Source organism: Canis aureus, chromosome 18 (assembly GCF_053574225.1).
Source record: "Canis aureus isolate CA01 chromosome 18, VMU_Caureus_v.1.0, whole genome shotgun sequence".
Classification (NCBI taxonomy): Eukaryota; Metazoa; Chordata; class Mammalia; order Carnivora; family Canidae; genus Canis; species Canis aureus.
The window spans coordinates 55384035-55408956 of record NC_135628.1 but is presented as its reverse complement, the minus strand read 5'-3'; the positions used below and the strand labels follow the sequence as shown (position 1 = coordinate 55408956).

At 36.6% G+C, this 24922-nt stretch overlaps 1 protein-coding gene across 10 annotated transcripts in view; it reads right to left on the bottom strand.

Moving 5' to 3' along the window:
- Positions 1-24922, bottom strand: part of MKLN1 (muskelin 1) — a 208695-nt gene that overhangs the window by 65921 nt on the left and 117852 nt on the right. For all 10 annotated transcript variants that reach the window (XM_077857368.1, XM_077857371.1, XM_077857366.1 and 7 more), the window contains 3 exons: positions 13175-13252; positions 10666-10731; positions 5031-5143 (listed from right to left, as the gene is read on the bottom strand). In XM_077857368.1, coding sequence (XP_077713494.1) covers positions 5031-5143; positions 10666-10731; positions 13175-13252 — 257 coding nt within the window. The remainder of the gene's footprint in view (positions 1-5030; positions 5144-10665; positions 10732-13174; positions 13253-24922) is intronic.

The following is a 24922-nucleotide window of genomic DNA, read 5'->3' as shown; positions in this document are numbered from 1 at the left end:
TTAAGATTTTATTTATTCATGAGAGACACTGAGAGAGGCAGAGACACAGACAGAGGGAGAAGAAGGCCTCCTGTGGGGAGCCTGACACAGGACTCCATCCTAGGACCCTGGGATCATGACCTGAGCCAAAGGCAGACACTCAATCACTGAGCCACCCAGGAGCCCTTTTTATTCTTATTCTCTTACAAGTCTACATGAAGTTTTCCAGAGGCTACACGACTTCTGATATAATAAGAGACTGGATACAGAAGCAGATATGAATTCAACTGCCTTCTATTTAGCCAAAAATTAAAGAGATTTAGAAAACTTTATACAAAACAGTGCCACTTGACGTATGACGGTTATTTCATGGAAATGCATCTATGTGATTGAGTTACAAGCTGACCTAGCTGCTTTTTTCCATGGAACTATATTACATGAAAGAAAACTAACAATCCAAGTAAAGTGACTCAGACATCATGGTTATGACAGATATCTTCTGAAAAATGAATGAAGTCAGTATGTCATTTTGAAGGAAAACAACTGACATTTGTTCCCAATGATAAAAGCAAATTTTTAACTTTAAAATTTGTTGTTAAGCAAAAATTAGAATTTTTAAAACTTCTACCTGCCACTCTAATCTTGACACCTTCCCGATACTTAGAAGATTTTTCTAATGATAGTGATAGTAATATTAACAAATATGGAGGGGTTTTTTTGGATACTGTATAATAAAATTTCAACATTAGGAAGATATGCAGAACTCAGGAAACCAGTAGTTTTCAAGTGACCAATGCATCGGTAAAAAAAAAACAAAACATGCATGGATAAAAGATCGATTCAAAAAGCAAGATATAACAATCGATTTGAATGTAACAGAATGCAAAACATTAGCTGATATGGTTTCAGAGTCTATAATGCAATCACCTTTAAGAAAGAACTACTTGTCAATTTGGGATATGAGATCAAAATAGATCACGTGCAAATATCAGAAAAAGCTATTAAAATACTACTCTCCTTTCCAAAAACATCTATGTGAGGTCCAATTTTCTTCCTATATTTCACAGAAAACAAGTCTCAAGAGATTAAACACAGAAGCAGATATGAGAATCTAGCTGTCTTCCACAAAGCTTGACATTAAAGAAACTCATAAAAATGCAAAAGTAAAGAAAAATATTATTTTTTCAAACCTTTATAAAAATTTACTGCCTATCTGGGCAGCCGAGGTGGCTCAGTGGTTTAGCGCCTGCCTTCGGCCCAGCACGTAATCCTGGAGACCCAGATCAAGTCCCACATCAGGCTCCCTGCATGGAGTCTGCTTCTCCCTCTGCCTGTGTCTCTACTTCTCTCTCTCTCCTCTCTGTGTTTCTCATGAATAAATAAAATCTAAAAAAAAGAAATAAAATAAAAAATTTACTGCATATCTATATGAACATTTAAAATAATTATTCTCGGACAGCCCAGGTGGCTCAGCAGTTTAGCACCGCCATCACCCCAGGGCGTGATCCTGGAGACCCGGGATCGAGTCCCATGTCGGGCTCTCCTCATGGAGCCTGATTCTCCCTCTGCCTATGTCTCTGCCTCTCTCTCTCTCTCTCTCTGTGTCTCTGATGAATAAGTAAATAAAATCTTAAAATAAAACAATAAAATAAAATAATTATTCTCTTTATGAGCTGGGTCTTTTATTAACTCTCAATCTCCTAAATGTGTTACTAGATACATATTTAAGTAAATTAAAGTGAACCAAATTAGTACTGCTTCTTAATTGTATATCATACTTTTAAAACACATGCTCTGGGGTGTCATCAAACAATAATTTGTACTCACTGGCATAGAAAATAAAATAAGATATATGAAATACTAACTATTCAATTTTGGAAGGAATGCTAGAGCCATATACTACCATATACTACCATATACTACCACTATTTATTCATAGAAAGATCAACACAAGGTATTTAGGATCTATATAAGGAAAGTAATAATAAACTATAATAGGGATCCCTGGGTGGCGCAGCGGTTTGGCGCCTGCCTTTGGCCCAGGGCGCGATCCTGGAGACCTGGGATCGAATCCCACGTCGGGCTCCCGGTGCATGGAGCCTGCTTCTCCCTCTGCCTGTGTCTCTGCCTCTCTCTCTCTCTGTGACTATCGTAAATAAATAAAAATTAAAAAAAAAATCAATAAAGAAAAATAAACTATAATAAATCTGAACTCCAGTATTGAGTCACTACTGACTTCAAAATTACAGGTACAAAGTCTTCTCATCAAAATAATTTGTATATTTTTCCAATATTAATTTTAAATATTAATTGCATTCCAAACATTAATATGACCTTTGAGTTCTCCTGGAAATCACCCCCCTCTTGCCAAAACAGCCACTCTCCTGATTATGTATTTATCTTCCCATGCCTTCCTCCAGCATTAACTTTTCATTTAATTTATCTCACCTATTTGCTCACTAAAGAATAAACATATGACTCATGCTTTAAGGAATTCAGAGTCTAGGTAGGGAAACAAATGTAAACTAATCATTTAAGTTACCCATTTGAGGAATATAAGTGGGCGCACAAAAGGAAGCTTCTAATTCTGAGTAGAAAAGTCAAGAAAAACTTCACCAGGGATCCCTGGGTGGCGCAGCAGTTTGGTGCCTGCCTTTGGCCCAGGGCTGGATCCTGGAGACCCGGGATCGAATCCCACGTCGGGCTCCCGGTGCATGGAGCCTGCTTCTCCCTCTGCCTATGTCTCTGCCTCTCTCTCTCTCTCTCTTTCTGTGACTATCATAAATAAATAAAAATTAAAAAAAAAAAAAAAAGAAAAGCTTCACCAAAAAAGTCTGAATTGAGTTTTAAGAATAAGTAGTGTTTACTAAGTAAGAGCAAGGTGCACGGGAGAAGGTGCCCTCTATTAATTTCAAACAAAAAACATTATTGCCAAGGGACACAGGTGAGAAAACTGAATAATTCCAGCAACTAAAGATGTGGCTGGCACTTAAAGTCAGGAGATGAGGTAAGAAACGTAAGGGGGAACCAAATCATGTTGAAAAATTTGAAATTTATAACCTAAGCCAAAGGAACTAGAGTTGATAACTTCTCTTATCATTATGATTACTGTTGCTGTTATTCACACATCTCTGTATCTATGCCCTTTGACAGTGCCCCTTACTATATAGTGACTCCAGCCTTGGCCACATACATGACTTCCTTTGGTCAATTTAGTGGAGTGCTCATATCTACTTCTTTCTCCTGCAGCCCTTGCTCCTGAGATGAGAACAAGCCCCAGCTAGCCAACAGAAAGGTGCGCAGCTATGTAAAACAGAGCCAAGTAGTCCCCACTTGAAGTTACTCTAGATTAGCTGACAGCCAGCTGACTCTGGGACACATGAGCAAGTTCAACCAAAACCAAAAGAATGACGCAGTCAATCTGTAGCCTGTAATATGCCACTGAGGTTTTGTAAGTGCTTGGAAGAGATAGAATATAAGAGATAAATGAAACCGGAACTGAAGCTTACCATAGGGTTTAAGCAGGTGTCACATGGCCAATATGTTTTTTAATGAATGGAAAATAGACTGCAGATTAACAGTGGAGGCAAAAGTTTAAGAAAGAAACCATAATGTTCGAATTAGTGCCGAAAGGGGTGAAAAAGACATCTGAAATGCAGTACTGGTGCTAGAACTTGAAGAAGTTAAAACTTCATGAAGTTGAAAACTAATGCACTAATTAGACATATTCAATGAAGAAGGAAAATTTCAGGATGAATCCCACACTTACTGCACGAATAATTACAGATGTAATCAACTTAAATTTAAAATAGTTTAAAAGAAATAAGTTAGGAAACTTTTTAGATCTCTATTTTTGTTGAAGATAGAAAAATCACTTTAGAAAATGGTACTTTAATACTGAAAGACAAAAGCCATTTTTACATATTTTCACAGGGATAACAAATAGAAATCAAAATTTTAAGTTATCTTTGAAAAAAATTAAATCTACCCAAATTAATCACTGAAACATGCTGACTAAGCAGAATCCAATTACCTAGAAATAAAGACAGCACTGATCTTTCTGAAATGGGCATCCTAGATTAAAAGCAATGGGTTTTGAATTAAATCTTTCCCCTACTTTTCATTTTCAGCTCCTATCATTTTGTAAAAGTTTATATTTCACCTTGTAATCTGAAACAGCTTAGGTGGAGGATACAATTAAAAATTCTATGAAGATTTGTGAAAATAAATGAATTAACATTTCCTTTATACTAGTGTATAATTATGCTATAATTATACTAGTGTATAATTCAGAGCCATAAATCTAAGCCATCTTATTCACTAAGGAAATGTGGTATGTATACTGATAGACACACATGTGAATACAATCTTAGTCAAAAATAAAATACATATCATTTGTGAAAACTGATATATAGTGAAGCAGTAAGGGATTAAAATAGTGAAAAGGTAAGGACATTAAAAGTCTATTTTGGGGATCCCTGGGTGGCTCAGCGGTTTGGCGCCTGACTTTGGCCCAGGGCGCGATCCTGGAGTCCTGGGATCGAGTCCCACGTTGGGCTCCCGGCATACAGCCTGCTTCTCCCTCCTCCTGTGTCTCTGCCTCTCTGCCTCTCTCTCTCTCTCTCTCTATCATAAATAAATAAATAAATAAATAAATAAATAAATAAATAAATAAATCTTTAAAAAAAGAATAAAAGTCTATTTTTCCAAAGAAAATCAAAATAACTTGAATGCTTGAAATAAGAGGAGAAGTGACAAGGACATGAGAAAAAAGATCATTACAAAATTATATTTCCAGACTGAAGTGGTTAAAAACTATTATATTCGATACCCATTTCTACTTATCTCTATGAACTAGATTTGTTCAGGTACCAGTAGTTGAAGAACCAGGTATAGAAGCTAGAATGCAAGAATACTTAAACGAAACTTATTTACCACAAATTCTTCTGCTACTATTATGGATATAGAAAAGAATACAAATCATCTAGAAAAAGAGGTATACACCCACACCCCTATCATAGTACAGATGGATGAAAAGTCTGAGAACTTGCCTCTTTTTCAGTGTCTCTAGAGATACATGTCCACTGGTTCTCCTTCACACTGTATGCCCAGAAGTCAGCAAGATCTTGTGTTCCATCCCAGCCACCAAACAAATAAACGGTCTCTATGAAAATTAGAAAAATATGTATAAAAGAAACCCTTAAGGATAAAATTTAAGTATACGCACACAGACCTAGCCATTGTTTCTAAGAGCACTTAAGAAGGCACATCTAAATAAACTTAAAAGTGAAATTTGTAAATGAGTTAACATTTCAAAAATATATACTAGACAAGTTATCTCCTACACAAGGTATATGGAAAGGCTGCTGCAGGACCACTACTTTGAGAGACTTATACAAATAACTAAGAGATACTGCCCAACATTCTTTCATTGGTCTTTGGTAGGTAAAGAGAGTATGTATTTTCTCAAGTATCCAGAGTGAATCTGATGTGCTGCCAGTTTAGGAGTCTGTGTTAGGCCATGAAAGGTTTACATTTAGCAGTTTCTTAGCAATGCAGCTTCAGACTGTTAAAAAAAAAAAAAAAAATCCCAAAGGAATAGATGGTCTAAAATAGAACATAAATATACCTAGCTATTTCTGAAAAAAACTTCACATTAAAACCGTTTTCCCTCTATTACAGTATCAAAAACAATGGTTAAAACTAGCTATGAGTTAAAGTTAGACACCTTAAGAATAAGGTGATGTACAGCTTTGGCATTCCCATGGAAACTGGGGAAATCTTTTCCAAACATGTTATGGTAGGTTTAACTCCTCAGAAATCAACCTTTAAGTCATTCTAGGTATTTTAGAAATTTGGTTTCTTCTAATTCTGAAATGTCTCTGATATCCATGGACTGTCTCACTGCAACAAAACGGATTTCCTGCCCTGTGAACAGTGAAAATCTTTATACATAACACTGTGTATCATCCACCTCCTTCTTTATTAACAATGCCTTTCCTTTCTTCCAATTATCTTCTCCCTTTTATTTTTTATTCTTTTAAATTTTTATTTATTTATGATAGTCACACACAGAGAGAGAGAGAGAGAGAGGCAGAGACACAGGCAGAGGGATAAGCAGGCCCCATGCACCGGGAGCCCGACGTGGGATTCGATCCCGGGTCTCCAGGATCACCCCCTGGGCCAAAGGCAGGCACTAAACTGCTGCGCCACCCAGGGATCCCCTCTTCTCCCTTTTAAATGTCTTATGTCTACTGGTTACACAAGTCTACCAATTATTTTTTTAAAGTTATGACATTTTTTCTTTCTTTTTTTTATTTTTAAGGATTTTATTTGAGAGAGAGAGAGAGAGAACGAGTGGGAGGAGGGGCAGAGGGAGAAGCAGTCTCTCCACTGAGCCAGGATCCAGACATGGGGCTCAATCCCAGGACCCTGAGATTCATGAAATAGCCGAAGTCAGATGCTTAACCAACTGAACCACCCAGGCACCCCTCTTTCTTTTCTTTTTTTTTTTTTTTAAATAAACTCTACACCCAATGAGGGACTTGAAATCATGACTTTGAGCTCAAGAGTCACATGGTCTACTGACTGAACCAGCCAGGTGCCCTTTCTTAAAAAATTAAGATGTACAGGAACATTATAAAGCTATCTACTCCCTAACTAGCATGACCTAGGCCTATATATGTTGAGGCTGTCATCTAAGTTAGATCCCACCACGAAGAGTTACAATTCAAAGTGTACTCAGAAATACTGTAACACCATGAAGAAAATCCTTGCCATTCATAGAGTTGGACAGTCTTCTAAGAGATTTTTGTCGTATTTTCATATAATTTTATATTTATTTATTTATTTATTTTAAAGATTTTATTTATTCATGAGAGACACAGAGAAAGAGAGAGGCAGAGACACAGGCAGAAGGAGAAGCAGGCTCCACGCAGGGAGCCCGATGTGGGACTCGATCCCAGGTCTCCAGGATCATGCCCTGGGCTGAAGGTGGCGCTAAATCACTGAGCCAACCGGGCTGCCCATTTTCATATAATTTTAAACTCTAAGTGAAATGTCCCATTCTATGCCTCAGAAGCTACAGAAATCAAAACAATTCTTCTGGGTAAGAGCATATAATTGGAATAGGACTGAGTTCTAGTGCTAACTGGGTAATCAAATCAAATAAATACAGGCCACATAACCTTCCTGGGTCTTAGTTTTCTCACTTACAAAACTCTTAGTATTTTGGTGTAGTTCTCCAGATATAAGTTACATGAAAACATTCTGAAGGCTATGAAGCACAAACAGCATTTTTACCTTTAAACTTACAAAAATAAAATATACTCTGTAGTTACTAAGTGCCACAGATGCAATAAAAACAGCATTATTGTATCCAATGCCATGTCTAACTCAGTACCTAGAACATTTCTGGCTCTGCACAAATGTGAAATAACAGCAATTATTTTAAACTGCTAAAAAACTATCAAAGGTAATCCATTATCATTAGTTAAGTAACATTGTTTCCCAGATGGCATGCAGTAATACCAGATACTTCAAGTTTTACAGGGAAAAAAAATTAAAGAATTTTCATCTGGCTTAAAAATTATTTGCCAAGGCCTCAACTGTAAAGACAATTAACCCTGTTAAATTCTGAAGCCAGGAGAGGAAGAGGTAATATAACTAAAATAGCAATAGCAATTGACCTTTTGTTTTATAGTGTTTCTGGGTACCCTCTGGATAAGGTTACCCTGGTTCATTAACTTTAATAACCCTTCCTCTTGGGCTCTGGGTTCTCAATGTTCTTTCTGAAAAGCAGGTCTCTTTGTACGCATAAATTCTCACAGCAAAGAAAACCCACATTTCCACAACAGCCTCATTGATAGCTGTGCAAAATAAAATCTGGCAGAGAGCAAGCATCCCAATGGAATTAATCCAAGATGTCATTCTTGTCTGTGAATGCTTTGTAGTCCCAGTTGAAGTTTAATAGTAAAATTGAATGAAATCGGATGGAAACAGGACCTTTTGACATACCTGAATAAAATGCATGACAAAATTTTAATTAAGTCATCTAATCATTTAAGCTATCATTCAGAGACGAAATATTATCTAGAAATAAACAGAGGCTGAAGTATTATTTTATGCATAAAGGATATCAAAATTTTTAAAGATTACAGAAATAATTGGAGAGAACTGTAATAAGAATTAAGAAAACAGAAAAAAGAAAACACTATTTGCAACAGGGTCCATTCTCACGCTTATCGGTTATGTAACAATTCACGTACATCCCGGGCAGTACAGTCCTCCTCAAGCAGCAGCCCTTGCTCTATGTTTTTTTCTTAAAGGAGTACAGGCTATTGCAACTTCATTTCTCCTGGCACTCAGAGGAATGTTCAGTCCATCAGCGCTAGTCTGGACTGACAAGGTATTTTACAGAATAAAAAGAAAGAAGATAGTTCCTATCCTCAAGGAGCTTACAATCCAGTCAAGAATATAACATAAGTACATAAATCACTATATTGTAGAGTGGACTAAATGCCAACAGAGAGGTAAAAAGCAACACCTGAGTTCAAAAGAGAGAAGAGAATATACCTGAAGGGACTCTGACCTATGCATCAGAAGGTGGCTCTGGGGGCACCTGGGTGCACATGCAGTTACACATCAGACTCTTGATTTCTGCTGAGGTCATGATCTCAGAGGTCATGAGACTGAGTCCCATTTAGGGCTCCATGCTGAGTGTGGAGTCTGCTTGAGATTATCTCCCTCTCCCTCTGCCCCTTGCCCCCGCTCACATCCATCCTCTTTTTGTCTTCTCTCTCTCTCAATAAATAAATCTAAAAAAATAAGAAGAGGAAGAAGGAGGAGGAGGAGGCAGTGGAAGCAGCAGTGGCTCTGTTGGTAGAATGGGAGAAAGAGAGGAGAACTTTTCAAGCAGGGTAAAAAGTATAACAAAGGAACAGAGGCAGAAAAACACATGAGAAATGTTTTGTTGTTGTTGTTGTTTTGCTTTTTGTTTTTTTAGAAATGTTTTGAAACACAGGACTCTAAGGTAGATCTCAGACAGAACTACAGCTTTACCACCACAGCTGTGTAACAACCATTGGGGCCTTAACTGGTATCCTCACGTCCAAATGGCATACCACAGCACCTAGCTCATAAAGCAACTATGAGAATTAAATTATATAATACAAGCAAAGTGGTTAAAACCGTGTGATGAGTAAATGCACTGTTCAATTTAAAAGAACACAAAAAGTACCAGGTTGAGATGAGGTTAAAAGGACAGGTAGTGGCCAGATCGTGGAAGGGGTTAAATGACAATATTAAGGTTTTGAACTCAATTCCACAGACCATGGAGTAGCTTGAGAAGATTCCAAGCAGAGATGTAACAAGGGAAGCTCTGAATGTGCAGCACCATAGGACTCGACCAAGAAGGAGAAGCCAGCAAGAAAGTGGGATTGGAAGTAAAGTGACCAATAATAGCCTATGTTCAAAACGTCAAACCAACTTTATTACGAGATTAAATGAATCAATCATCAATCAATCAGTCATATCTGAGGTCACAAAACTAAAATTCAACCAAACTAACTCTACAGCTGCTTACTATCTGCATACCAATATACACATATATATTAGAAATAAAGTAGAAATATTAACACATCAGTATCTTTACACCATTCTGCACAAAGAAGAAGTCCAATTGCAAGATCTATCCTTCTACTCTGATTCTTAAGGGTGAATCAGACTGTGCTGACTAAATAATCCTCCACAAGATGGCACACTATTTTCATAATTAAATCCATGTTTCCACTTTGAAACAATATAGAATGCACACACCGTACATTCAGATGGCATAGGCCCAACCTTAAACAAAATTTATGCACCAAAAAGAAGGGGTAAGAGAAGAGTTAACAGGATAATGAAGGAGGTTAACTTAATTCTTAGTTTAATATAGTCAGCTAGAGAAAAACAAATGAGACGGAAAAAAAGTTTTAAGAAACAGTAATTTATACTCAAGATAAAAATGAAACCCCTGGGTGAAAGGAAAAAAAAAAAAAAAAAGAAACCCCTGGGTGGCTCAATGGTTTAGCGCCTTCCTTTGGCCCAGGGCATGATCCTGGAGACCTGGGATCGAGTCCCACATCAGGCTCCCTGCATGGAGCCTGCTTCTCCCTCTGCCTGTGTCTCTGCCTCTCTCTCTCCTCTGGGTCTTTCATGAATAAATAAATAAAATCGTAAAAAAAAAAAAAAAAAAAGTATCTTAATGTTCTGCAGTAATTCCCAAAATACGCCATTAAAACAAAAGTGCACTGAAACTCCAGAAATACTCCACGGTTTACAACAAAAATCAAACATATAACTCCCCCTCCTCAACACACACACACACACACAGAGAGAGAGAGAGAGAGAGAGAGAGAGAGAGAGAGCTAGCTAGAAGGGGCTGCACATTACTTTTAGATTACTAATTTGATCTATGCAGCAGCCTCCCTTCCCTCATGTGTCACTAACTCTGTTTATATTAAACCTGTGGAAAAAATATATATATTAAACCTGTGGCTAATGTCTATTTTCTCTGCTACTTGGTTATTATGGCTGGTAACATTTAACTTCTGCAATGAAGGGAAGAAGTACTTTTGTGCTTCTTTTATTTTAAAATGTATAATTTTTAAAATAATTTGCTTTCCATTGCAAATTTGCTTTCCTCACCTGTTTGAACATCAATAACCATCTGATGGCCCCCTCTCATTCCTGGTCGGTTATCTTCTCCATCACCTAAAGAAGAGACAAGTATTCTCTTTAAAAAGAATAACTGGAAATAGAGAGTAACTGCATTTGTAAGTCTGCAATGAGTAGTAAAATTAACACACATTTACTCTTTCAATATTAAAAACAAGTAAAAAGACTCAAAAGAAATAAATGTAACTATGTTTATAATGACCTTGCTCTTTTTTCCAATGCTTTCAGGCTATATTAATGCAACAGAAACTATTTTCAATGTATTTATGACCAGTGCCATAAAACAGCAAGGATGCAGGATAGTACAAAAAACATAAGACAAAAAATTCTATAAAATACTGGAGTGATAGGGACGCCTGGGTGGCTCAGCAGTTGGGCATCTGCCATCAGCTCAGGGTGTGATCCCGGGACCCAGGATTGAGTCCCACATCGGGCTCCCTGCATGGAGCCTGCTTCTCCCTCTGCCTGTGTCTCTGCCTCTCTCTCTCATGAATAAATAAATAAAATACTGGAGTGACAAAGTGAAGGTGGTAAGCAGTTACAGAATTAGATCTCAGGTCTCTATTTCAGGAATCCCTAATTAATATAATGAGCAGTTTTAAAGGTCATACAACTAAGCTATTAAAAACCAACATGTTATCAAGTTTTCTACTAATTTATATTACCACATAACTTACAAACCATTTTGAGTACTGACTGAGAAGTGTAAGACTTACTTCCCTTTGATTCCTATTTCCAACATGGAGCTTAACAGGTGGTTTGAAATATAATCACAGAAACTTCAAAACTTCTGTAGAACTATTGTTCAACTTTACTGAATCTTACTTTATACCAAATCTTATATAAACAAAGATATACCTTCATTTCAATGGTTCAACAGGTTGCAGGATTCTAATGTCTGTCTTGATATAAACCAGAAAACCAAAGGTTTTCTTTATAATTCTCCTATTATTTGAAATATATTACTTCTAGCTACCAACTTTCTCTATCTCAGCTTTTTCCTGTATAAAATAGAGATCATCTAAGTTTTTACTAATTCCGCTGCGGTACTATGAAAAAGACTGAAATGTCAGTTCTTATATGGAGAAAATAACATGCAAACCTGAAGTATTCATTCCATTACTAACTTTACTACTGTATTTAGAGGCTATTCATTCAGAAGTTCTCCACAAATTCTTTCTCCTTTCCAATAGTTAGGTTAATATTTTGCAGCTCATTATCACTGAAGTTTTATCTTTTTCTTCCTTCTTCCCCCTGGTCAGTACTGCCACTTTCAAGAATAGACTAAGACAATAAAATAAATTTATTGTCAATATGTTTGCATTTTATATATTTAACCCATTAGTTTTCAATACACAATTACAATCTGCTACAGCATGTGTTTTTCTGACAAAAATGACCTCAAAAATGACTGACAAAACAGAAATTATGGAGGTTCATAAGCAATTTTCTCTAGTGTATTAACATTTAACACTATCAGGGGAGAGCTTTCTCCCAATTAAAGAGAAGTGTTGGGGATCCTTGGGTGGCTCAGTGGTTTAGGGCCTGACTTTGGCCCAGGGCATGATCCTGGAGTCCTGGGATCGTGTCCCACGTTGGGCTCCCTGCATGGAGCCTGCTTCTCCCTCTGCCTGTGTCTCTGCCTCCCTCTCTATCTATCTCTCTCTGTGTCTCTCATGAATAAAATCTTAAAAAAAAAGAGAGAGAAGTGCTTAGCAATTTATAAAGATTGTCAGAAAAAAGCCGACAGTCTGCCACTGAACTACTTTCCTTTAATGCAAGTAACTGGACTGTTGCTACACTTTCCACTATACTCACCATCTGGCAAAGCAGTGAGTCAAGATAAAGAAGTGACAAATACTTTCCCCTCTATGAAAAACAATGAATTAATGAAGAAGACTATGCTCTGGATCAGATTTTAAGTTTTGATAAATACCCTCTAAGGACTACAATGCAAAGCAGGAAGCTTGAGTCCCAGAGTTTAAGGCTCCAAACTCACTGTGATGCTCAATATAAATGCCTATAGAGTTAACTGTACTAGTATTTATTTTTATTAGAGTTACTACACTAGTTCCATTAGTATCTGCTTAAAAAGTTCCATAGATTTAGAATGTTATGCCCCATTTCTACTCTTCTCATAAGCTCTGTTCACACTTTAGTGAGCAATTCTGCAGAACTGAAGGTTTATCAGGAACATATATGGCATTACAACACTAAGCCTGTAATTTTATAGTACCTCTATAAAAGTAGCTTATGATGGTATTCTGTGCAAAAACTACCCAGCCTTCTGTTAGTGGTAAAACAAAAAGGTTTGAAAGAAAAGTTTAATATAGTAAACTAATTCTGCCATCTAGTTAAGGAAACGGTCTTTTCTTAAACACTTGCGTTTCCCTAAGAACTGTAAAATCTGGGTTACCTTGGGGGAAAAATGAAACTGACACATTAAAGCAAAAGCACTCACAACCTAGAAAAGGCTTACCTTTGGTGCTTTTTGGAATGATCTGACTCCATCGTGGCTTATATTCCTGCTGACTGATGTACTGATTAAACAAACCATCTGCAAATATCAAAGAATGAGAAAGAATTATTTATATTTTAACTAGCTTATACTTTTTATCATAGCAAAAAAGACAAAAAGCTGACATTAAGGGAAATTACTAATACGTCACTAATACGCTAGTAATAGTACATTTTCAGAAAACATGTCACTTCAGTTTTCACTGCTATCTCAAATATAAAGTATTAGTTGACACAACCATGTCAACAAATTGTTTTAGTGGCAGACTATACTAAATTTACTATGTGTTCCCCATTTCTGTCACTACTAATATAAGAAAGCTAGAGAAGAAAATGAGTGCCTCAACAACCTTGGTCTGGGCCCTTATATCTTCAGAAAAAACAAAAGTAATTGTTTAAAGTGAAAATTACACTTTTACATAATTTTGAGTACAAAACCACAGAGATAAAAGTACTAGTACTAGTATAGTTACATAGTTATTGAATAGTTACAAAATGTTAAAATTCATTCTGTCTTAGTTAAGACACACTAAATATGATTTAACTCACAAAACAGTATTATGAACTAGGCATTATCATCTCCATTTTACAGATGGGGAAATGTGTGTTTAGAGAAATTAAGGAATTTACCAAAATCATGCAGCTCTTAAGTGGTAGGCAGAGACTCATGTTTCACTCTGATTTACTTCTGAATTTATTTCATCAATAAATTCATAATCTATTTCTTATGAGGAGTTGTTAAACTAGCTGCCATAGTGTTATGGAAATTGAACTCCCCATATATAACCATTTCATCCCAAATAATTATCAAGCCCTAATCCTATGCCCCTCAACAAAGATTAGTTTAAGAATGGTGTGGAACCCAATTCTGACTAATGTATCCGATGTTTCCTTTGCTTCTAAATAGACATACAAAGAATAAAAATCTCCTTTTATTCTGGAAATTTTCTTATCTGTATGCAATGTACATAACTGCTACAGCTAATTTGTAGAGGTGTGAGAATGAAGTCAATTCAATAATGATGACAATGTAGAGATAAGAAAAGAAACTGGATCACAGAATCAACCAACCATGAAATCTACCTCTGGACTTCCTGTTATATCATAAAATAATATATTCTTACTTTTCAAATAAGGGTTTTCTCTTACATGAATCCACATAGATTATAACTTATAAAGACAACTTTCCTATAGATTCTATTATTTGGCTCCGATCTCAATCTGAAAAAACATTTTCCCTTTTGCTTCATTAAGTCTCTGAACATAAGTACTTTTCCAAAGAATTTATAAGCAAAACTATCTGTTCTCTATGACCTATTCACCTGTCAAACACTGTGTAATGCACAGACATCTCCCTGATTTCTCTCTTTTCTAGGTGATTATTAAGCTCAACTGCAACCACACCCTTAAGGTTTCAAGTCTTTTCAGATGGTTTTAACTGAAAACTTCCACACTTTCCTCTAGTTGCTTTTCTCCTTTGCCTTTAGGACTTAAAAATTCTTGCAAGAAGAAAATTTACCTATTCAACAACACATGAAAAAAACCCCAAGACTTTGGAAAACAAAGCTTGCCATACCCGATCATTCTACTACATATTAAAACAAATCCAACATTAAAGGATAAAACTAAAAAAAAAAAAAAAAAAAAAAAAAAATTAAAGGATAAAACTAAAAGAGCTGAAAAAATTATTTACGATTTATTTTTTTATTTTTTATTTTAACATTTATTTATTTATTTATTATTTATGTTAGACATAGAGAGAGAGAGACAGAGACATAGGAGGAGGGAGAAGCAGGCTCCAGGCTAGGAGCCCAACGCAGGACTCGATCCCGCGATCAAGTCCCCAGGATCGCGCCCTGGGCCAAAGGCAGGCGCCAAACCACTGAGCCACCCAGGGATCCCCTATTTACAATTTAAAGGAAACAATGTTATCTCCTTCTTAAATGAAGACCCTTTGGTTACTGTGGCTCAAGTTTACTATTTATTTATTTATATTTTTAAAGACTTTATTTATTCATGAGAAACACAGAGAGAGTTGGAGAGAGGCAGAGAGAGACACAGGCAGAGGGAGAAGCAGACTCCATGCAGGGAGCCCAACATGGAACTGGATTCCAGGTCTCCAGGATCAGGTTCTGGGCTGAAGGTGGTGCTAAACCGCTGAGCCACCAGGGCTGCCCTAAAGTTTACTTTTTATGTTTCATTTCTTCTCTGAAATGCTGGTTTGCCACTACTCCAGGTTACTTACTTATGAGAAGCATTCCTGTTGGTTGGAGTGACTCTGTATAAGCAATGGCTTGAGAAGCTAGCTGTTCTATCAAAAAAAAAAAACCAAAAAACAAACACCTCCTCTTTTGAAAGAAATCATGGTTTAACACAAGACAAAAGCTAGAAATCTATAAATTCCATCCTTCTCAAGTCCTTCTACACTCTCAACTGTCCAACCCTATTATTAGCTTCTTGACATTGATTCATGTTATAATATTAAATCATCTAACTACTCCAAACAAAAAATATTATAACAACTTTAAAAAATATGTATTTGTACTTTATTGAGAAACATGATATATTAAAGATGACTCTCATTTAATCTATTCTAATATGCATTATTGCCTCTTGCCAGGGAAACTGGGTTATCAATAAATAGTCCAGACTGATCTGGAGTAGGTTACATGGAGTAGCTACTTTCAATGAAATAACATGCTTTAAGAACCTTCTTTTATGTCTTCAAAAAGAAAAGTAATAATGCAAATGCTTATTAAAGCTCTGGTAAAATAGTAATACTACAGTAATACTACAAGTTACAGAAACTTTCTTTTTTTTTTTAAGATTTTATTTATTTTTTTATCTTTTCTTTCTTTTTTTAAATTTTTATTTATTTACAATAGTCACAGAGAGAGAGAGAGAGAGAGAGAGGCAGAGACATAGGCAGAGAGAGAAGCAGGCTCCATGTACTGGGAGCCCAACGTGGGATTCGATCCCGGGTCTCCAGGATCGCGCCCTGGGCCAAAGGCAGGCGCCAAACTGCTGCGCCACCCAGGGATCCCAAGATTTTATTTATTTATTTTAGAGAGCGAGAGTGAAAGCACGCGAGCAGGAGGAGGGGAAGAGGGAGAGAGAGAATCTCAAGCAGACTGTGCTGAGTGTGGAACGTGATGCAGGGCTTGATCTCGTGACCCTGAGATTATGACCTGAAGTGAAACCAAGAATCAGCCACTCAACCAACTGAGCCACACAGATGCCCTGAAACTTTATATTTTAACAGGACAAGTTTAATTTCTAGAAATCAAACAGTCACAAGCTTGAAATCCCTTGAAACAATCAATAAAAATGCTGCAAGATTAGAGCAGGGTAAAGATTTTTTCAAAATACACTGCTATCAGTAACTTGTTTTAATTTAAAAGAATTCCCTTGTAAGATCTAAAAGTAAATGAAAAGTTAATACCTCTGAATCCTAAAGTTTCACCATGTTCCCTATATTTCTAATTCTTGAAAGACCTTCCTAATAATAATAAGCCTTTTGTTTTGGTATTCCTACTTGTAGACATTTTATATGATTCAGCAAAAAAAAAGTGGGCTCTCTATTGAAATAATTGCATTCTCGTCTACAAAAACATAACAACACCCATTACACTGTTTTGAAAATCTCAAAGACAAATTAAAAAGTGAGGCATTTAAACATTTCTGTGAACTATTTAAGTTTAAAAATTACTTCTAAAAAAAGAAAATCTAGGGATTCCTGGGTGGCGCAGCGGTTTGGCGCCTGCCTTTGGCCCAGGGCGCAATCCTGGAGACCCGGGATCAAATCCCACATCGGGCTCCCGGTGCATGGAGCCTGCTTCTCTCTCTGCCTCTCTCTCTTTCTCTCTCTGTGACTATCATAAATAAATAAAAAATTTAAAAAAAGAAAAAGAAAAAGAAAAAATAAATAAAAAAAGAAATTCTATGTTTTAAGAGGAAGTTAGGCAGTTGCTAGTATTTCTATTTCTGACAAACATCTAAAGCAGGAAATCAGAAGAGTCTGATAAAAGTAAAACTATCCAAAAGAAATGAAAATATCACTTAGGAGAAAGCATGCTAAGATCCAGTTGCTAACAATATTCAAACTATTTAAAGTCTCTAGGTCCAATACCACCGCATTTTTTTCGCCTATGATTAAGACTATAATAAACACATTTCATACAGTCCTAAGAAGGCACAAGCTGTTCTTGTCTAATAGTGAATACTCTCCTAAAAAGTACACGATACAAAATGAAACTTAGGAAGTTTTTACCAAGAGAAAAAAAAAAGTTCAAATGTCATCTAAGATTTTAAAAAAAAAGAAAGAAAAAAAGGAGCATATATTATAGTACTATAACCTAATATCTGAACTTCTATCAAACTCATTTCTCTCAAAACAGAGATGAAAAGGCTGCCTAGGCAGTTAAGGTCCAACTTTTGATTTTGATCTCAGAGTCATGAGATCAAGCCCCCGCCCCCAGTCAGGCTCCAACAATGGATGTGGATCCTACTCAAGATTCTCTCCCTCTGCCCCCTGCTTGCAGCATGTGCACTCACCCTCTCTCTTTCAAGAAGGAGGAGGAGGAGTAGTAGAAGAAATCTTAAAGGATATATGCTTAAGGCAAAAGAAAAATGATCTTAAATATAAGATCAAAGATGCAAATACTAATGTAGAATGAAAAAATTAGTAAATATTTGGGTAAAATTACTAAACACCAGCTGAATAGAGTAAGAATAGTAATATTTTATAGGGCATTAAAATACGGTATCAAAATAATGGACAATGATAGCATATCAGTTGGAAGGTGACTAGATGGGAGTCAAAAGTCCATTAAGTCCTAGTACAGAAAAGGGAAAAGGCACTGATTAATTTTGTTAAATATGCATACTTGCTGTAATTTCTAGACTAATCATATAGTCTCAATAATGTTGCTTCCAAACAGAAAGAAAAAAAAATGAAAAGATTAAAAAGTTTTAAGAGACAACAACCAACAATAAAATATGTGACAAAGTGTATGTAGTAAAATGGTAAGATTAAACCTATATATTTACCACTAATTCAACCATGCAAATGAAATAAATGCTCAAATCAAAAGAAGGCACTTTTTTTGAACTAAGTTTATAAGATTTTTTTTTTTAAATTTTTTTATTTATTTATGATAGTCACAGAGAGAGAGAGAGAGAGAGAGGCAGAGACACAGGTAGAGGGAGAAGCAGGCTCCATGCACCGGGAGCCCGACGTGGGATTCGATCCTGGGTCTCCAGGATCGCGCCCTGGGCCAAAGGCAGGAGCCAAACCGCTGCGCCACCCAGGGATCCCTATAAGATTTTTTTTTAAAGGATAAAGAATGGTTGAAAATAAAAGGTAAAAAAAGATACATATGCAAATACCAAATGAAAGCTTAATGTAAGACAATTTATACCTTCAAGCGAAAACACTACTAGAGATAAAAACACATTTGATAATGACAGAAGATTTAATTCAAAATTAAAGAATTTAAATTGTGTATATATCTAGAAACATGGCCTCAAAATATTTATTTGTATTTTTATTTTTTTAAACGATTTTATTTATTCATGAGAGACAGAGAGAGAGAGGCAGAGACACAGGCAGAGGGAGAAGCAGGCTCCATGCAGGGAGCCTGACGTGGGACTCGATCCAAGGTCTCCAGGATCACACCCTGGGCTGCAGGGGGCGCTAAACCACTGCACCACCGGGGCTGCCCTGGCTTCAAAATATTTAAAGCAAAATTGGACAAACTAGTAATAGAGGTAAGCAATTCCAAAATCACAGTGGCAAATGTTAAGATATTTTAATTAGTACCTGAGAGAATCTGACAGAAAATCACTACTGGAAAAGAAAATTTATAGAACATGATTAGCAAACTGGACCAACTGAGCCTATACAGAAAGCTGCCTCAACAAATAAAGAATTCATATTCTGTCAAAGTATGAATGTTTACAAAAATTTTAAAAATCAGACCATATAGTAAGTCTCATCAAATTTCAAGGAACTAGAATCCTATAGAATATGAACTCTAGGGATATCTGGGTGGCTTAGTGGTTTAGAGTCTGCCTTTGCCTCAGGTCGTGGGCCTGGGATCAAGTCCCACATTTGGCTCTCCGGTGGGAAGCCTACTTCTCCCTCTGCCTATGTCTCTGCTTCTCTCTCTGTGTCTCTCGTGAATAAATAAATAATATCTTTAAAAAAAATTATAAACTCTAAGCATTATGCATTCATGCTAGAAATATGCAATGACAACAAATTAAAAAAAAAATCTGAAATTTGGAAATTTATTTAATTTGGAAATTAAAAACAAGACTACATTTCCATATAACTACGGCTCACAAAAGAGCTAGATTATTTCATAAATTGTTGAACTGGACAAAAATGAAAATACTTCATAGCACAGCTAAAAAAATAAGTAGAGGGGAATATATATCCTTAAATGCATATATGGGAAAATAAATCTGGAAATTAACATGTCAAGCATCCACCCTATTAAGTCACAAAGACAGCAAATTAATTCCAAAGAGAAAAGGAATACAACTAGAGTTATCAGTTGAAGACATTACAAGTAACAAAAAGAATCAACAAACCGGAAATTGGCTTCCTCAAAAGACCTATAAACTTAATAAACATCTGGTGACAGAGCAATGTGGGGAAAAAAAAGAATTAATAAATGAGAGATAGAAGGAACGAAAAGACATTTCAAGAATCTTGAAAACATTAAACAAGGGGTATTAGGTATATTTTCACGCCTACAAGTTTGAAATTTTAAGTGAATCTGACAAATTCCTAGAAAACGGTATTTTGTTAAAAGCTGAACCAACCAAATAACAACCCTGAATAGTCCTTCATTTATTTTTATTTTTTTTTTTAATTTTTTATTTATTTATGATAGTCACAGAGAGAGAGAGGCAGAGACATAGGCAGAGGGAGAAGCAGGCTCCATGCACCAGAAGCCTGATGTGGGACTCGATCCTGGGTCTCCAGGATCGCACCCTGGGCCAAAGGCAGGCGCCAAACCGCTGCGCCACCCAGGGATCCCTAGTCCTACATTTAAATAAGTAGAATTGATAGACAAAAATACCTCTCCCAACCAACTTCTAAGCACAGATAGCATGACAAATTCTAGCAAGCATATGAGAAAAGAATTCAAATCTTAAACAAACACAGATTGTCGGAAGAAAAGCTAACTCTTCAACCCATTATGTGAGATCAGCGTAATGATACTAAACCTGAAGAAAAAGGTAAAAGAAAAAGGACAAGGCCAATCTTACTAATGTAAATATAGTTGAAAAAATTTAGTCCATCTAAATCTAAAATAGACCCCCCCCGCAAAAATATATATATGAGAAAGGTAAGTTTATCTGAGAAATGAAAATTAAGTAGATCTGAGGTTTAACATTAGTAAACCAATCACTATGATTTCACATACTAATAGAATTTAGGAGAAAAAAATCGTATCACAAAAGAGTAAAAAATGGTAAAATTCGATAGTCACTTATAAACTCTTAGCAATCTAGGAATCTGATACAGGATCTCCAAAACCCCAGATCAAATAACATATTTCACAATGAAATGTTGAAAGCATTTCTTTTGAGATCATGAACTAAATAAGGATATCCACTATCATGATGTCATCTCACCTTTGTACTAAATATTCTGCCCAAAAGATTAAGCACCAGAGAACAAAACAAAGCATAGGGTTGGAGAGAAAAGTGTCATTATGAATATGTATTTTAAACTGAGCAGAAATGAAACACAACATAGCAAAATTTGCGGCACACAGCTAGCAGTGTTTAAGTCACCAGGTAGATGACACTGCTCCACTTGCCTATACTAACACTTGTCATAGGTTTTCCGTAAGCTCTTCTTTCGGGTTTAGCTCTTAACTCAGGTCAATGAAATCTGAAACTATCTCTGAGGGGAGAGAGGCTGTCCTGACAAGACCTCCCACAGGCCCAGACCACCCAGACCTTTGGAGCTAAACCCCCAACCTGCACAGAAGGACTGTGGCGTGGCCTCTGGAATGACCAACAATGACCTTTACCTCATTATATTACTGAAAGCTCCTCTGGTGTGCCTCAGCCTCATTTACATAACACACAATGTGTATGTAGGCAAGTTTCTCTAAGGCACATGCTTGACGTTATGCCCGCCTCTACACATGATGACAAGGCTTCCCAATCTAAATGTTCATCCTAACCCTAAACAAAAGGAACCCATTCAACCCTCTCGGGGAGTCACAGCGATGGAATTGTGATTCCTTCTTTGCTGCAAATAAAAGTTTTCTTTGTGCAACAACTCAACTTGATGCAGTTTCTGACTTACCAAGGAGTGAATTCCTGTTGGCTCGGTTACATTTAGAGGGTAACTCTTTAACACCAAATGCTTGTACTAGTAAAGAAAGATCTCAAACTAAAGGCCTCAGCTTTCATTTTTAAGAAACTAGAAAAAGAAGAACCAATTAAAGCTGCATTATGTAGAGAAAAGGAAATGATAAAGGTAGAAATCAGTGAAATAGAAGAAAAAGAAACAGAAGGACAAAACAAAGAAACCAACCATCACCAATTTCAAGAATAAGATGACATAAAGATGTCATAAAGATATGAACTTTATACCAATAAATTCACCAATTTAGATGAAATAAGAATATTCCTTGAAAGATGCAAACTACCAAAACTCACTCGAGAAGATATACAAGCCATAAACAGCCTTATAGCTATTAGCAATATTAAATCTGTAGTTAAAAACCTTGCCACAGGGATCCCTGGGTGGCGCAGCAGTTTGGCGCCTGCCTTTGGCCCAGGGCGCGATCCTGGAGACCCGGGATCGAATCCCACGTCGGGCTCCCGGTGCATGGGGCCTGCTTCTCCCTCTGCCTGTGTCTCTGCCTCTCTCTCTCTCTCTCTGTGTGTGACTATCATAAATAAATAAAAATTTAAAAAAAAAAAAAAAAAAAAAAAACCTTGCCACAAAGGTAACTTTAATAAGACTTGATATCTCACTTAAGAAAATGCAGAGAGGGAAATAACCACAGAATTAACAACCACCAGATGAACCATGGGGTATGAAGAAATGATAGAAGTGGAGAAAGAAAGAAGAGGGAGAAGAGGAGGGAAAAGTGGGAAGGAAATAAAGACCTTCGGTTGAAACTTTAGGACTTTATCCTATGATAAAGTGGAGAAAGAAATGATAGAAGTGGAGAAAGAAAGAAGAGGGAGAAGAGGAGGGAAAAGTGGGAAGGAAATAAAGACCTTCGGTTGAAACTTTAAACTTTATCCCTCTCCCTCATCTCACAAAAGCAAACTTTAAAGAAGAAGTAAGATAAACACTGCAAAGGGAGGTTAGTTTTGTTTTGTTTTTTTTCTTTTAATATTTCCTGTTCCTGGGTGATTACTTTTGCCCATCATCACTGGATTCTACCTTTTCCCCCTGGCACTATCAGGGAGAAAGTAGCAACAACTGGTCCAGAAATCACCTGTAATGAAATTAAATACAAATGTAGGGATGTTTCTTTCTTTTTTTCTTTTTAATGATTTATTAATCATAAGAGACACACACAGAGAGAGAAAGAGAGAGAGAGAGGCAGAGACACAGGCAGAGGGAGAAGCAGGCTCCTCGCAGGGAGCCGGATGTGGGACTCGATCCCAGGTCTCCAGGATCATGACCTGAGCCAAAGGCAGACGCTTAACTACCTGAGTCACCCAGGTATTCCGGTAGGGATGTTTCTAACAAATAGGAAGCCTATTAGAGACACTTTCTCTCAAATATCTCAAATATGCATATTTGAAGAATATACTATAAGTAAGATACACTAAACATAATCTTTGTTTCTTCCATAAGATGCTTCATAGAAGATGCTTTTGATTCCTTAGGCTTTCCTACTTAGCAAACAGGAACTTCTTGCCCTTCTCTGCTATGTTTTTAGTGGAGCAGAAGCCAAAAAACTCTGCAGTGTTTACTTCCTTATTTGTCCAACAAATCATCATCAGTGAAGTCAGCAGCAAACCGAACAACCCTGAAAGGAATGTTTATTAACTAAACACTGCTCCAAGCCAGTTGAGGAGTACAAGAAATATGACTTGGCTCTAAGTCTCAAGAATAGAGTTACTACCAATTTCTCCTAAAACTTGGGCCCCCTTCCTAGACCCAGAAAGGTTAAGTCTCCACAGTATCAAAGTTGCACATGATTTTAACAGTTCTTCTTAAATAAGTATATGCATAAAGACACAGTTTTTAAATATAACTGTTTCTAGCCTAGTAATAGTGTAAAATTGCCAGTGGTTTTTGTTATTTACCTAAAAAAATATTACATGCTTTAAGATAAAGATCTGAAACAAAACTATGAAAATACTTGTGACTTCCTCATCATATAAGGTTAAAAAATATAGAATTAATTCTTAGAAATGGCAAATATGGGGATCCCTGGGTGGCGCAGCAGTTTAGCGCCTGCCTTTGGCCCAGGGCGCGATCCTGGAGACCCAGGATCGAATCCCACGTTGGGTTCCCGGTGCATGGGGCCTGCTTCTCCCTCTGCCTGTGTCTCTGCCTCTCTCTCTCTCTCTCTATCATAAAAAAAAAAAAAGGCAAATATTCATTTATATGTTCATTGGTGGCATTTTAATGGTTTGGGAAGAGATTAATAATTATATATACTCTATTTATTTATACTCCAAAGTTTACTCTATTTCAAACATAGTAATCATTTATTTGCAAATTACCAATTAAATAAGCAGTAACAATGTATAAGGCTGAGAGGCAGGTTTGTTATTACAAAGGAATAGAGCCAGTAGCAATTCATTTTAAGCTAATTTAAAACTTATAGACTGGGATCCCTGGGTGGCTCAGTGGTTTGGCACCTGCCTTTGGCCCAGGGTGTAATCCTGGAGTCCCAGGATTGAGTCCTGCATCGGGCTCCCTGCATGGAGCCTGCTCCTCCCTCTGCCTGTCGCTCTGCCTCTCTCTCTCTTGAATAAATAAAATCTTAAAACAAAAAAACAAAAAAAACCTTATAAACTCAAAAAGGCAGTACTGGTTCCTTTTTTTTTTCAGTTGTAAAATATTCAACCTATTTGATAAATAAGCACATGATAATAACGGATAGTAACAGATAAGATCAAAATACATAAAAGCAAAGGATGGAGAAAGTCTATTATTCTATTACAAAAATCACCAAATTTCATTCCACAAGTTTTATACTGAGCTGTTTTTACTCACATTGCTTCTGATACCAAATGCGTGAGTTTTTTTCTCACACCAACTATTTCTCCAATTTTCTGACACCAACTGGGTTTCAACAATTCAATTCTGACAGTATCTACCTAAAGTTACCATCAGATCCTTATGAATTCAAGGACTCAGTCCCACAAGACTATTCTCTACTTCAGATGCCAACTGCAAGTCCCAGGCCACATGTACTTCTAATTTACTACCTATTAAATCTGGGTTCCCACAACCCTCCCTCAGATTTGGTAATTCACCAGAGTAAGATAGAGAGAGAGGGGCAGTATATGAATGTAGTGTGTATGTGTGTTTTCTATGCCCTCTTCAGGCACCTCACCTCAATGTTAGGGTTTTTGGGGTTGGGTTTTGTTGTTTGTTTGTTGTTGTTGTTCTTTGTTCTTTTTTTTTTTTTGAGTCTCTACTACCTAGGCATGACATTAAAACACTGGCCACTGGTGACTAAAGTCAATGTCTGATCCC